This window comes from Mercenaria mercenaria, chromosome 5, assembly GCF_021730395.1.
Source record: "Mercenaria mercenaria strain notata chromosome 5, MADL_Memer_1, whole genome shotgun sequence".
Classification (NCBI taxonomy): domain Eukaryota; kingdom Metazoa; phylum Mollusca; class Bivalvia; order Venerida; family Veneridae; genus Mercenaria; species Mercenaria mercenaria.
This window is the reverse complement of record NC_069365.1, coordinates 76,431,669-76,447,699: the sequence shown is the minus strand read 5'-3', so window position 1 is coordinate 76,447,699 and position 16,031 is coordinate 76,431,669. Positions and strand designations below refer to the sequence as shown.

The 16,031-nt window shown below is 35.3% G+C and overlaps 2 protein-coding genes and 1 long non-coding RNA gene across 4 annotated transcripts in view; 1 reads left to right on the top strand and 2 right to left on the bottom strand.

The window, feature by feature from the left end:
• Positions 1-8: 8 nt before the first annotated feature.
• Positions 9-3,395, top strand: LOC123557668 (uncharacterized). The gene is made up of 3 exons (XM_045349284.2): positions 9-196; positions 1,871-2,017; positions 3,128-3,395. The coding sequence occupies exons 1-3, from the start codon at positions 49-51 to the stop codon at positions 3,175-3,177; spliced, it is 345 nt and encodes a 114-aa protein (XP_045205219.2). The 5' UTR covers positions 9-48; the 3' UTR covers positions 3,178-3,395.
• An 8,427-nt stretch (positions 3,396-11,822) lies between these two features.
• LOC128557155 (uncharacterized) lies at positions 11,823-14,286 on the bottom strand. The gene is made up of 2 exons (XR_008371070.1): positions 12,606-14,286; positions 11,823-12,571 (listed from the first exon to the last, which is right to left on the bottom strand). It is a non-coding gene; the product is annotated as an uncharacterized LOC128557155 (long non-coding RNA).
• A 92-nt stretch (positions 14,287-14,378) lies between these two features.
• The window catches only part of LOC123557665 (uncharacterized), a 39,023-nt gene continuing 37,370 nt past the window's right edge, over positions 14,379-16,031 (bottom strand). The window contains exon 12 of one of the 2 annotated variants that reach the window (XM_053544024.1): positions 14,379-15,511. In XM_053544024.1, coding sequence (XP_053399999.1) covers positions 15,249-15,511 — 263 coding nt within the window. In that variant the 3' untranslated portion in view covers positions 14,379-15,248. The remainder of the gene's footprint in view (positions 15,512-16,031) is intronic. The other variant, XM_053544025.1, reaches the window with a different exon arrangement.

Here is a 16,031-nt window from a genome sequence, read left to right as displayed (position 1 = left end):
GTAATTTCTTCTCCTCGTAATTGTCGGTTTCCTGCGAAGGTCACCGCCATGGCAGAGAGCAACAGAGTTACGCCATGGGAGGATTACAATTACATTGCCAGACTTCCTGACTTTTGGGAGGTGACTGGTGTTGTGGGTGGTATCGCGCTATGTAGGACATACCAGGCAGCAAACCTTCGTCCTTTGAATACTAATGGTAAAAACTTGATAGATGTTCGGATAGTCCCCAATCGGAGTCTCAATCATATCAGGTCTAGGAAAGTGGTATATTTACAAATTATCTGTAAATTTACAGATTTTTCAATCTATAAATGTACAGATCATGTGTTTGAAAAGTGCTAAAATCAGTGCCCAAAATCACAGCTTGAAATTAATTGATTTACTTATGGGAGTGTCTAGCCGTCGCGTAACCGGACGCCTATAGCCTAGCTGTGTTCTAGCCGTCCGGTAATAGATTTGCTATTGAATAAGTAATGATACCTGTTATTTACTAAAGATATCGACACTTATCTGCAAACAAAATTTTATGTGAATACATACTCTGGCCTCGACCTTAACTTTTTTCAACAGTTGCCAGCAGGTCAACCAACTGAATAAATCTAGTAGACCTGCTCAGACTTTAGTGACCCTCCAATTCTAGCACATAAATTGTGATGTTGTAGACGTCATAACTTCATATGACTCAAAGAAACAGGACTTATTTCTTAAATTTAATTAAAAATGACAGAACTATAGCAATCTTAATAACCCGAAAAATAATTATTTTGAAGTGTCGCTCCCAAATCATCCACCCGACCCGTGTTGAAAGCGAAAAAAACAACATTAACAATTATGGGTAATTATTCTGCTGATAAACTAATAAGTAATTGGCCTTGTTTTCATCATCAGTCAACACTCCCTCAAAGAGCTAAAAGAAGTGTGTCGGTAATATGGCATTTGAAGTGGAGATCAAAGCGGTATAGTTGCCCGAGGTTGTCATGGCATTACTTCAAGTTTTTGCGCCATGTGACACATCCCTATCTGATCATACTTTCTCGGTTCCTTAAATTGTTGAGAAAAAAAATCAATAAAAAAGTTTTTTCTTTAATTTTTTAAAAGCGAATGTGCAATATCCTGAATAAACTGACATGTATGTAAATGTGTCAAACGATGATAGTGGATAGCCTACCTCTGTGACCTATTTGCCGTCAAGGAATTTACATTATTGTTTGAGAAGAATATCTAAGAAAGTGTCGTGTCAAAAAATACAGTCATGTACAAAGATTCATTTAAAACTTATTAAAAACCGCAATGACATCATACCACTTTATTTTAAAACCGTTCATGAGGTCACATAACCTATTCTGCCGCACTAACAGAAATCTGTTTGCCAAAAATCTTTTTACTTCATGTATTTAAATTGCTGCCGCTTTTTCAGTATTTAAGATTTTTTTTTGGCTTAGTCAGAAATATGTACAAAGTGACGGGAGTATGAGCATAAATGTCCAATGGACACACACCTAGTTTTCATGCATAAATGTGGCAGAAGAAAAGTTTAAAGACTTTTAAGAGGGGAATAGGGGGGAAATTCGGTGAATTTAAACCCCATACAGTCCAGAAACAGAATTAGATTGAAGATACTGTGGAGGTGTAATGGCACTCGTCAATTTCCTTATGATTATATACTCTCATTGTGCACTTTGGAGTTCTTCGGACGTAAACTGTACATTTGAAATAGAAGTGCAAACACAATTTTTGTTAACACTGTAGAATGCCGAAATAGAATACAGGGAATATGTATTTTGTAGCTTATCTTTAAGGTCCATTACCTTAAAACAAATACCTGCATACAAATCAATGTTGGTTTTTTTGTCTTTTTTTTTGTTTACAGCTTCTAGGATGATGTTTGTTGGTTATATAATAGGAGGTTACTTGATAGGTAAAGCGGCTACTGTACTCAGAAACAACTTCCAAACGAGGAGACAACTCTTCCTTGAAGATTACGTGGATAAGCACCCAGAGGACTTCACTTCAGCAGGTACATTTCATTTCATTAGCCTAAATAGGGTGGCTGAGAAATTAAGTGGACCTCTATCATTCATACATACTGACTTTTCTGCTATAATATCATGAAATAGTTGTGCAATGACTGATGGGTAAAAAACAGTTACAAACTACATTCAGATATCTGAGATATGTTGCCGTAGCAACCCATTATCACAGTCACTGTGTACCATGAAAATATATTTTATTCTTCACATAACGGTTGCAAATTTTTGTCCCCACACCCACAATTTTTTTTGAGGTGTGGGGGAGGTTGGGGGAGGAAGTTGGAGTTGCCCTTGTCTGTTCATCTATCCACCTGTCAGAATTTTTGTTGTGCAAAGAGTTTTTGACCCAGAGTCATCAAGCCACACAGGATTGTCAGTCAGCTTGTGAAGTTGTGCACTTGATGTTCGACTTGGATTCCACAGGATCAGACCAAAGTTATGGCCCTTTACTTAGTCAAAAATAGTAAAAAAAAGGCATAAAAGTTTGTGTCCATGATCTCAAAAAGTATTTGACCTAGTCATTAAACATTTGAGGATTGTTTTATAGCATTTGAAGTTGTGCACCTGGTGTTCTGTATGGGCTTTCACTCATCCAGACAAGTTGGGGTCATTAAGTTAGTTCATGTTGCAGTTATCTTAAAAATATTTCACCTAGACTCATGAAGCCATACACATTGACAGGAAGGAGGGCACAAGTGTCCTATGGACACTCTGAGTCTCATCTAATTTCTTGTTGAGTTTAGAGTCTCACTAACAAAATTTAGGTCATACAATGATTTTTCCAGCTTTTGATGGTGGAGGTGCCCCTCCAAGCATTGCTTTAGTCTTGGTCAGGCACCAGGATAAGAACTACTCACCTTTGGTAAGCCAGCTGGATGGTTTACTGACAAGAAGAATTCTATATCACTGGCAAAGATTGAGCCCACAGCTTTTTTTTTGACCTTATCTGTATCTAAAATCTGTTGTTGCAAACTTCTTATCCAGAAATTAAAACAATGCTTAGTAAAAGTATTAGTTTTGTACCAATATTTCTGATTTTACTGTAAATTCATAATATTAATTAATACATTGCTAATATTTCAATTATTTTATTTCAGAACCCAAAAAATTCAAGGAAGTTTTATGGGAATGGAAACCACATCGCTAATAGAAAAGGAAATGGTTATTTTTATAAAAAGACTATAAATAAACACTGTTATTATTTGAATCTATTATGACAAGACCTGTGCAGTGTGTAGCTGATATATTATTGTGGTAGATCAAGTTACGAAGAAAAACATTTTTTTTCTGAAGATGAAACATTGTTGTCTTTGTCTAGTGACATCATGTGTGTTTTGAAAAATAAGAATAAAGGATGGAAATCTGTTTCTTATTTAAGAATAATGTTGTCTTTCTAGATATAGGCTGCTTAAGACAAGTTGAAATTAGAACCAGAGCCGTTTGTTAAAAAACATGCATGCCCCCCTTTGATGACTTGTCTCATTTTCAGTCTAGTGATCACTATGACATTAACCTTTGACCTCCTAACCCCTAAAACAATAGGGGTCATCAACTTCGTAAGTCCAGTCATGATATCAAGTTTGAAGTTACTGTGCCAAGTTGTTCTCAAGTTCTTGAATGGAAACTGTTTCCAAGGGTTAGGTCCCTATGACCTTGACCTTTGACTTACTAATGGGGTCATCTACTTCATAATCCCAAACATGCTTTCAAGTTTGAAGGTTCTGGGTCAAGTGTTCATTGTTCAAATCCCTGTTACCTTGACCTTTGACCTGTTGACCCCCAAACACTGGAGGGATTATCTTCTTCATAACCCAATCATGCTGACAAGTTTGAAGGTTCTGGGGCAAGTGGTTCTCAAGTTAAATTATTAGCAGAAACCGTTTTAAAGGTTCATGTCCCTGTGACCCTGACGTTTGACTTATTGACCCCCAAAACAGTAGGGGTCATCTTCATAAGCTCAGTCATGCTACCAAGTTTGAAGGTTCAGGATCAGGTGGTTTTAAAGTTATGGGCGGAAACTGTTTACTCTACCCTTAGATAGACCGACTCGCATACGGTGCAAAGCAATATACCCCAACTTCTTCAAAGGGGAGCATAAAATGTCAACATGGTCGCTTAAGGCAAATAGTTGCTTAATACATATGGCTGCTATGGCAGGTTAAACTGTAATAAATTGATCCTAAATGAAATAAGAAAGAAGTATAACAGATGTTTTACTTGCTGGACAGGGTCCTTGAAAAAATCTATATGAATTATTAAACCAAATTTATATAGCGCCCTTTTCGTGATAAACATGTTCAAAGGCGCTTTACATATAGCAAACGCAGTCACACAGGGCACGAAATTCATCCTCTACTACTAGTACAGACACAGAGTGATCTGACCAGAATAAATAAATACCAGAATAAATACCTTTTCAGTTATTTTGTATTGAAGAAAATAATGAATTGTGTTTGATAAAAAGTTATGAAACAGGTCTACAGTTGGTAAATTTTCTCTTCATTTTTAGCCAGACTGTTAAAGAGTAAGGGCTATTGCACTCACTTCAGGGCTGGTATTACAGTCAGCCTGGCTTTCAGGTTAATTTTATGTCACAGTGTGAATGTCAGTGATAGTAGAAGTACCCAGTAATGTACCATAATATTATGTCGTCTAACTATTCCACCGGCCACATCAGTGTCCAGATTTATTCTCCAAAAACATTTTGTTGGACTGTTTGGTACAGTCAGCCATACTGTCCCTCCCGCCAGGAGTGTTCAAATTTATTAGTCCCCTACTGGTTGAAAACCAGTTTCGGGGACTATAGGAATGCGCTTTTCCGTCATTCCGTCATTCTGTCATTCCGTCATTCTGTCATTCCGTCCGTCCGCAATTTCGTGTCCGGTCCATAACTGTTTTATCCATGAAGGGATTTTAATATTACTTGGCACAAATGTTCCCCATGATGAGACGACGTGTCATGCGCAAAACCCGGACCCCTAGCTTAAAGGTCAAGGTCACAATTGGAGGTCAAAGGTCAACAGGGCTTTTTTCCTGTCCGGTCCATAACTCTCCCATCCATGAAGGGATTTTAATATCACTTGGCACAATTGTACCTCATAATAAGATGATGTGTCATGCACAACTTTGAGACCCCTAGCTCAAAGGTCAAGGTCACACTTAGCAGTCAAATGTTAACATGGCATGAACAGGGTCTGTTTCGTGTCCGGTCCATAACTCTTTCATCCATGAAGGGATTTTAATATTACTTGGCACAAATGTTCCCCATGATGAGACGACGTGTCATGCGCAAAACCTGCACCCCTAGCTCAAAGGTCAAGGTCACAATTTGAGGTCAAAGGTCAACAGGGCTTTTTTCCTGTCCGGTCCATAATTCTCCCATCTGTGAAGGGATTTTAATATCAGTTGGCACAATTGTACCTCATAATAAGACGATGTGTCTTGCACAACTTTCAGACCCCTAGCTCAAAGGTCAAGGTCACACTTAGCAGTCAAATGTTAACATGGCATTGAACAGGGTCTGTTTCCTGTCCGGTCCATAACTCTGTCATTCATTAAGGGATTTCAATATTACTTAGCACAGATGTTCCCCATGATGAGACAACATGTCCTGCACAAATGCCGGAGCCCTTGCTCAAAGTTCAAGGTCACCATTTGGGGTCAAATGTCAATAGGGCTTTTTTCCTGTCCGGTCCATAACTCTGACATCCATGAAGGGATTTTGATATTACTTAGCACAAATGTGCCTAATGATGAGGCAACATGTCATGCGCAAAATCGGGACCCCAGGCTCAAAGGTCAAGGTCACAATTGGAGGCCAAAGGTCAATAGGGTTTTTTTCCTGTCCGGTCCAGAACTTTGTCATCCATCAAGGGATTACAATATTACTTGGCATAAATGTTCCCCATGATGAGACGACGTGTCATGCGCAACACCTAGAACCCTAGCTTAAAGGTCAAGGTCACACTTTGAGATCAAAGGTCAATAGGATTTTTTTCCTGTCCGGTGTATAACTTTGTCATGCAAAACAGGATTTGAATATCAGTTGGCACAAACATTTCCCTGGATGAGACAAGATGTTGTGCGCAAAGCCCCGGCTTTAGGTCTAAGGTCAAGGTCATACTTAGAGGTTAAAGGTCAAATTCAAGAATGACTTTGTCCGGAGCATTTCTTCTTCATGCATGGAGGGATTTTGATGTAACTTGGCAGAAATGTTCACCACTATGAGGCACACTTTTTTTTAGAATTATGTCCCTTTGTTGTTACTATAAATAGATTATATTGTAACTTTTTTATTACTGGCCATAGGGAAAAATTGAGACCACTTTTCTGTGGTACAACATGCACGGTACATCCAAATTTTAGGTGTATTTTGATCTATCTCTACTGGTAAAGAGTTTCTCGTGGACTTATATTTTATAGATTTTTTTTTTTTTTTTTTTTTTTTTTTTAGGGTTTATTTCACTTTGTTGTTACTATAAATATCTTTTATGATAACTTTTTGTATAATCGGCCAAAAAAAAATTCCAAATGAAAACAACTGAACGTTTTTATATATGCAAATTTTAATCCAAGTGCTTTGTTATATTTTATTGTATATATAGTACAATATTGTTCATACATTATTGACAGGTATCAGTTCATTATGTTATACTGCAGAAGAGAAAATTAGGTGCCTTCCAGTAGGGGACTTTGTATTGCATGGCAATACTTCATTCACTTGTTCGTTTTCTGTAAGAAACTTGGTCTTTGAAGGAACAGTTTTAAGGACAGCTTGATATAAATTTCATGTACAGTTGAACCTGCCTTAACAGCCACCTGTATTAAGCAGAAGTTTGCCTTCAGCAATCATTGACTTTTTTAGCTCGACTATTCGAAGAATAAGTAGAGCTATCCTACTCACCACAGCGTCGGCGTCGGCGTCACACCTTGGGTTAAGTTTTTCGTACCAGTCCACATTTTGACAAAGTCTTTTGAGATAAAGCTTTGAAACTTTCAACACTTGTTTACCATCATCATGGCCAGTTATAGGCAAGAGCACATAACTCCATCTAGGATTTTGGCTGAATTATGGCCCCTTTTGACTTAGAAATCATGGTTAAGTTTTTCGTACCAGTTCATATTTTGACAAAGTCTTTTGAGATAAAGCTTTGAAACTTTCAACACTTGTTTACCATCACCATGTCCAGTTATAGGCAAGAGTACATAACTCCATCAAGGATTTTGGCTGAATTATGGCCCCTTTTGATTTAGAAATCATGGTTAAGTTTTTCGTACCAGTTCATATTTTGACAAAGTCTTTTGAGATAAAGCTTTGAAACTTTCAACACTTGTTTACCATCACCATGTCCAGTTGTAGGCAAGAGCACATAACTCCACCAAGGATTTTGCCTGAATTATGGCCCTTTTTGACTTAGAAATCTGGGTTAATATTTCGTACCAGTTCATATTTTGACAAAGTCTTTTGAGATAAAGCTTTGAAACTTTCAACACCTGTTTACCATCACCATGTCCAGTTATAGGCAAGAGTACATAACTCCATCAAGGATCTTGGCTGAATTATGGCCCCTTTTGACTTAGAAATCATGGTTAAGTTTTTCGTACCAGTTCATATTTTGACAAAGTCTTTTGAGATAAAGCTTTGAAACTTTCAACATTTGTATACCATCACCATGTCCAGTTGTAGGCAAGAGCACATAACTCCATCAAGGATTTTGCCTGAATTATGGCCCTTTTTGACTTAGAAATCTGGGATAATATTTCGTACCAGTTCATATTTTGACAAAGTCTTTTGAGATAAAGCTTTGAAACTTCCAACACCTGTTTACCATCACCATGTCCAGTTATAGGAAAGAGTACATAACTCTATCAAGGATTTTGGCTGAATTATGGCCCCTTTTGACTTAGAAATCTTGGTTAAGGTTTTCGTACCAGTTCTTATTTTTTGTAAAGTGTTTGACATATGGCTTTGAAACTTTTATCACTTGTTTAGTATAATAGTCTCTATCTGCAGGAAAGAGAACATAACTCTGTCATCTATTTTGGCTGAATTATGGTCCTTTTTGGACTTTGGAATTGGTTCTGTTTTCATACAAGTACATGTTTCAGAACTATTTGACATATGGCTTTTAAACTTTGAACATTTGTTTATCATTATGATTTCCATCTGTAGGCAAGAGTACATAACTATTTTGACTGAATTATGGCCCTTTTTGGACTTTGAAATTGGCTCATATATTGCCATTTAGTGCAAGACTTATCGAAATCAAAGTAATACAGGAACATTTTTTGTCTAATCTATTTATTTCTTTTGTCTGAATATCCGTGGAAATATTTTGATCCCATTCTTCAATCAGTTCTTCGAATAGTCGAGCGCGCTGTCATCAGACAGCTCTTGTTTTAGCTCATCTGAACCAAAGGTTCAGGGTGAGCTATTAGTATAGGTGGATGGTCTGTTGTCCACATTTTCACTTAAACATCTTCTCTGAAACTACTGGTCAGAATTACACCAAACTTTGGTCAGTAGCATCCAGGCATGGCCCTCTATCAAGTTTATTCAAATGGTTCACCTTGGCCCCTTTTAGGGGCTGCTAGAGCTAAAAATAGAAAAACCTTTAAAAAACTTCTTCTCATGAACCACTTGATGGATTTTCATCAAACTTGATCTGTAGCATCATTATAAGGTCCAAGTTTGTTCAAATGGGGGCACTTGGCCCCTTGTAGGGGCCGATAAAGCCAAAATTAGAAATACCTTTAAAAGACATCTCATGAACCGCTTGAAGGATTTTCATCAAACTTGGTCTGTAACATCATTATAAGGTCCTCTCCAAAGTTGGTCAAATGGGGGCACTTGGCCTCTTCAGGGGCCGCTAGAGCCAAAATTAGAAATACCTTTAAACAACTTCATCTCATGAACTGCTTAAAGGATGTTCATAAAACTTGGTCTGCAGCATCATTATAAGGTCCTCTCCAAAAGTAGGGGCACTTGGCCCCTTTTAGGGGCCACTAGAACTAAAGATATAAATGCCTTTAAAAGACCTTCTCATATATTGCACATATTTCCACTGCTGAAGACCTATGCATTTGTCTCCCTTTACATACCATCAGGGGAGGTTATTGTTAATGGGAGTTTGCTTGTGCATATTTCTCAATGCAATCAAACAAGTTGTATCGATTTTGTTCAAAACAGTAACAAATATGTTCAGTTATACTTCCTTTATTCATAATTAACAGAGGTTAAATTCTTGACATTATGAAAGTAAAATATATTTATGTTATGTTATAAAAGTAAATTCAACATTCAATAATCAAACAAATATACCTCACTAACAGGAATGAAAACTAGAAGGCCATGATGACCGTAGATCACTTCAGAGTTTCACAGTTAGCTTGAACAGTTTTGGTGAAACTGTTTGAAACTGGGCCAGTGTTTCTGACAGGAAGATTTTAAATGAACTAAGAAACTGTGTTTTTGACAGGAAGATTTTAAATGAACTAAGAAACTAAGAGAAAATACCAAGAAACATGAAATTTGATTGAGGGTCACTCAAGAAACACTGCTTTGAAATTATTTTGAAATTAGGTCAGCAGTTTTAGAGAAAATTTTCAAGTTTCTTTTAGCCATACAGGGAAAACTAGTCCTGTCTCCAGGTGGCCACAATTTTATCAAAACAGAATCATTTGAATGAATTTGGTAGGTCATCCAAGAAACATTTCTGTGAAATTATTTCAGAATGGGGAAAGCAGAGCAACCAGAATTCTGCATGGATGACCTAGATTTGAAGGAATCACCAAAGGAACATTCTTGTGAAGTTTGGTTGAAATTGGCTTGGTGGTTTAACAGATATTCTTTTAAAGAAATTGTGGACAACAGAAATCCAACATCCAAATAGCTCACCATAAGCATTCTGTCCTCAAGTACTGACCAGTCAGTAATGAGCAATAACGTTATTGTTAAATACAGCAAATATGTAGTCACAACATGGTTTTAGAGGACCCATTAACAAATATAGACAAAGAATAAGAATGTAAAATCATGTCACACTGCAAAGAATAAACAGTCTTTAACAGTTACTTAATGTCATAATTAATTCAACAAGAGCTGTCCCATGACAGCGCGCTCTACTAATCGAAGACTTGTCAGTATAATGTATTTTCTGTGAATAGGTATATTGTCCAAATTCAAGTAAGACTTATTTGATGTTGTGATACTGTTGAATTGCACATTTTAACCAAGAATCCGCACCAGTTTTAAGGATTGTAATTTCCATACAAAAACTCTAACCTGCACTTTCCAAGTCATTTTGCCAAAATATTATTCAAAGTTATGGGACATGCACCTTTTAACATGCTTCATCCACATGCACCTTTTAACATGTTTCATCCACTTCAATAGCTTGTATAAAGTTTTAGTACAATATCTGCATTGACTTTGAAGAGAGCAATTTATATGCAAAACTTAACCGAGATTTTTCAAGTCCAAGAAAGGGGATATTTAATTTGTTAAAATCCAATGGCATGTAATAGTTATGGGATTTGATCACCTTGTGTTATTGCCTGAAATACAATTGTGAAGTTTTAAAGTAGTATCTGTAATGGTTAAAACAAAGTATTACACTCTGTAAAAATTTAACCAAAATTTCTAAGTAAACAAATGGGTAATAACTGGAAATCATGCAGGAAGAGTTACACATCTTGTCAAATTAATGCATACTGTACAGCAAGTTTCAATTGAAATATCTTAAGTAATGAAGAAGATATTGGACTCTATAAAAAACTTATGGCCCTTTGATAGATTTGCTATATAGAATATAGAGAAAAAGCTTGTGTGTCCATCTCCTCAAAAGCTACTGAAAGGATATGCTTGAAAGTTTCACAGATGAAGGACCTTGATGTGAAGATTTGGACTTTTTCCTGTGGCTATTTTGCTAGAATTAGACCCCATCTTAATTTCACAAAAATAGGATGTAGTAGTGTGTTCTCCTCATACAATTTATGAAGGAATGGATTGGAAGTTACTCAGATGCACAACCTTATCTGAATACAATTTGCTTCAAACTTTTAGTTGAACATCCTTCATTGGAAGATTGTCTGTATTAAAAACTTTGCTATTTACAGGATGGTGCTTTATGTGGAAGCACCTGTGTCCTATGGACACAATGCTAGTTTTCAAAATAATAGTCGGGTTTTGACAAGCTAAAAATGTATTTGTAAGATCTAATAAAAGAAACATAGAAATACATAATGAGTGAGTGAGTGAGTTGGGTTTTACTGCGAATCGACACAAAACGGTCATATATCGCCGAGAATGAATCAGATACAAAAATATGTAAATGTTTAGTTTTAAACCATATTTTCACCAAACAATTCAGAATTTCCTTTTTAATTTGATACATGCTCCAGTAATGTTTTCATTGTCAAAGGCACACTTAATGTATCACAGAATTGCTTTGATGTGCTACATGGTAGAACATGGCTTTGTTAGTAACTGGATACAGTATATAAGCTCATGTCTAATATGCATTTTTAACCCTTACCCTGCTAAATTTCTATAATGAACTTGTCCTTCTTTCAGTTTGGACATGTACATTAACTGTTAAAAGGGGTGCATACCAAAAATATACCGACTGAATAGCGAACACTGTGCAGATCATGTTCAGGCTGATCATGACCTGCACTGGTCGCAAAGGCAGAATCAGTCGGGTCCAGCATAATAAGGGTTAAAACAGCACCTGTCCCATACCCAGTTACCAATAAACAATGTAGCAGAACATACATCTTGAAATACTTGAGCAAAAAAATGACCGACACAAATTGTTTACATGAAGATTTTTAAGTGCTGCGCACAAAAATTACAAAACATATTTCATTTACACCACTGACTATAAACAACAGATCAAACACTAAGACTGAACACGAAACTGTGAGTTTGACTCTATATAATTCTGCTGGATGAATGTGACATAAATGCACAAAATACGATAATGTCAGCATATCAACAGAAGATTAAAGATTTTACGGTAAAAAAAAATAATACATACTAGTAAGCATTTCAGCAGTAAAAAGGTACAAAAAGCATGGATATTTAGAAGCAATATATATAAAACTGTCACTGTATACTATCTTGTGTTGAATACAATTAATGATTTTCTACTGCACTGAAGTGATACAGAATTTCTGACATATTATATCTTTACCACTAACCTACACATTTCAAAAAATTATAGTCATACAACAGTGTTAAGAATGATCCATATGCTAAGCATTTTGGATTTTAGACACAAAAATAACTCGAGAAATTTTACTTGTTTTGAACAGAATTTTAACCATGGAGCATTGATAAATGCTACACCGACTGATTTCATATTTTACATCTATCTACAGATAAACCTGTTTAAGCAACCACCTGTATTCAGTAACCACCTGTATTCAGCAGCCACCTGTATTCAGCAGCCACCTGTATTCAGTAACCACCTGTATTCAGCAGCCACCTGTATTCAGTAACCACCTGTATTCAGTAACCACCTGTATTCAGCAGCCACCTGTATTCAGTAACCACCTGTATTCAGCAGCTACCTGCCTTAAGCAGCCAGTCATGTACTTCCCAAATTGACATTTTGTTCCAATTTCAACTTGTCTTTAGCAGCTGACTACCATAAGCAGTGAGACTCTCTCGGCTGGCTGCTTAGCACGGGTTTGACTCTATTTATAATTATTCATCAACAATGAAGTTGCAAATAATTTACTTAAGGAGGTAGGTTACCTTGTTACAAGGGTAAATTCAAATTAGTTGAACCACAGCACATTTTTGTATTTCGTGTAATATGAAGTTTTAACTGCTATAATCTCAATTTCGTTTGTCTCTGTCCCTTCAAGTTCAGTTTTTATCCAGGTTTGAAGTGCATGACCCTCCAAAGGTATTTCATATTGAAAGAAGAAGGAAAATATGGATATTTAACACTTTTCAGTGTATTTTAGTTTCATTGATATCCGTAGAAGTCTGCATAATTGATAATTTTACTAGTATGCACGTTATCTTTCTAATAAAAGCTTAAAATGTATATGTCGCGGGGTTCGTGTTTCCATGGTAACGCATTTTCTCTCATTTTTAAACAACTGTGTATAAAAATAGGGGTTTTCGACGGCCTCAGTGCCATTCTGTTAATGACCAACATGGAATATTTGCGTAATATTATTAGCAAAATACCAAGCACTTTACATGGTACCCTATTTTTCTTAAAGTTTAAAGTAACCATGGCAACAGAGATGTTTAAGATAGCTTATATCTTGCTTTTTGTCGTAGTTTCTTATAAAAAATATTGAATAAGATTATCTTTCTTGTTAATGTAGCTATAAAACATATTATTTCTAACGTAAGTTATATTTTCGTGTTATCTGCATTTATTCAAACAAATTTCACAGCTTAGAATACTTACAGCTGTACCCCTCGTCTGGCCTTTTTCATGGAAAAATCGTTCAGTATGCTACTATTATTCTCATGGATATTGTTGAAATGAAAATAAAAAGCCGAAGCTGTGTTTCTTAAATAGACCAGTGTCAACGCTTTTGAATTTTACATTTAGATACATAGGTCACGGGCTTCGTTTCCATGGTAACATCAATTCAATTCAAGAAACCACATTTTTCTACCGAAATTTGAACAATTTTAGATCTTAGTTTTAGTATATAAGTAACAAATTATCAACGGAACCTGAAAAATAGGTATTACAAATCAAACTGCTAGATTTTTATTTGAAAATGGCCGTAACAAGAACCTTTCACCCAACTATATACCAAATAACATTGGTTACCATCATCCATTTTCTTACATTCCGCATAACATTTCAATATAACTACATAAAAGAAGCAAAATATTGATTTTTATTCAGCGCAAAAGACTCATAAAATATTTCAGCAAATAATGGTTATTTGAAAATAGTAAAAAATAAAAAAAAATGCACAGAATTACGTACTTTCAAGACAAAAACTATTAATTTTGCGCGGTAACTGACACGTAACGTCATGACGTCGGTGGCGTCATTTTAAGGCAACATTGTTTTGAAGCGTTTCTGCGGCAATTTATTCATTATTTCTGAATTATTAAACCATAAAGCATCAGAACGAAGACAGGTTCATGATTTGTTTTCAGAAGAATGAATATACAAACACATTTAGTTTGTCGTAAACGTCGTCGTAAATCGTCACGTTAGCTTCCGGTTGGACATGCGCACATACAAATATGAAGGTAACCTACCTCCTTAAGATTGTCTTTGTGGTAATAAATCAACAAATTTCTTGCTTACAATAAACAAAAAATATCTGTATACATATATAACAGTTTTTGTTCCTTATTTAAACAGGTTTGTTATGCAATTAGCTTATATATATATATATATATATATGCCTTTATAACATTAATCAACAGTATAACAATAACAAAAAAATACTTGGACCTTTTAGTATCAAAATGTCCATTTCATTTTTATATTTATAGAATAAAATTAGAGATGTCCTACTTTCATAATGTAATTTCAATATAATGTGCACGAAGGGAAATCGAGTAATATTCGCAACTGGTTTATTTTCGCTAATACGGAATATTGCCACTAACAAATTCAAAATATGTTATATAAATCTGCATCATGTTCTAAATCACATACACTTGTTTCACAAATTCTTAATACTGCAAATGAGGCTGCAAAACATGAAACTGCCAGACCTGGGGTCAAATACTTTAAAATATAATACATAAAATTACAGTCACACTTTGAATTTTTTCTTTAAACTAAAATCATAATTAAATTTATTTTCAGAAAATGTAATTAATTCAATAACAATTACATTGCAAATTGTAATTAATTCAATAACAATAACATTACAAATGTAATTAATTTTACATTACAAATGTAATTAATTACATTACCAAAATTGCTTTATAAAGCCAATGCGAAAATTACCCAATCTATAGTATATCAAATTAACACAGTTTTTTAAAATCACATGTACATAATTATCAAAGATTTATCAAATTACAGGTCTAAAAACTGAAATTCTTTTTAATCTTGTTTTCACTCATTTATGATAATTAGCAAAAAATACTTTTTTTGATTTCTATAAACATAAATATGGAGATATGGCCATCAAAATGGCATATCTTATGCACATCTTACATTCTGATTTAGTTTATATCCAAGTCTGTTTGGTATGTAGCTGACATTTTTACACTCTGTTATATGTTATAACATACTCTGGATAGACTTGGTGGCTATCGTAAACAACAAACTCTCGGAAAATATATTTCTCCTCAGCAACAATACTGTCGTATCTGTTATCGTGATCACATTTGTCGGCCTTCTGGCAGTTCGTTTCGCAACATGGTGGACGTACAAGTTTCTGTACTTCCTTCATCAAACAAATCTTTCCTAGACTTGCTTTAACCAGGAACATCTGAAGTCCTGTCTTCTGCCTACTGTCTCTATCGTCTGTAAGAAAAAGTGAAAATTTCTTTGTTTCAGTGTCTTACCTAACCTTTAGCTTGCTAAATTTCTACAATGGACGGGTCCATCATTCAATCTGGGCAAAACCATTTTTGTATTTGAAGGGGTATTCACTGAAAATTTACTGGCTGAATAGCAAACTGTGCAGACCATGATCCCGCAAAGGCAGAATCACTTGCTGCCAGCAGGCTAAAGGCTAAACATCTGGGTGCAATATTTTCATATGTCATATGTAACATAGAAGTGAAAGATTTCTCTTTTACTTTAAACCTCTTCAATGGTTTTAACATAAAATTTTACCTAAACAATGTTATGATCAGCAACATGATGTAACACTTTGCTTAAAACAAAATATTTTGAAGAAATATATAGAATTGATATTTCTTACTTTCTGATGACATTTACAATGCACTGAACACAATGCTGTAACATAAACGTGTATTCCAACACTTCTAAGATCTTCTTTTTATATAAACAAAGAAGGATTTTACCATGTATTGTCTTG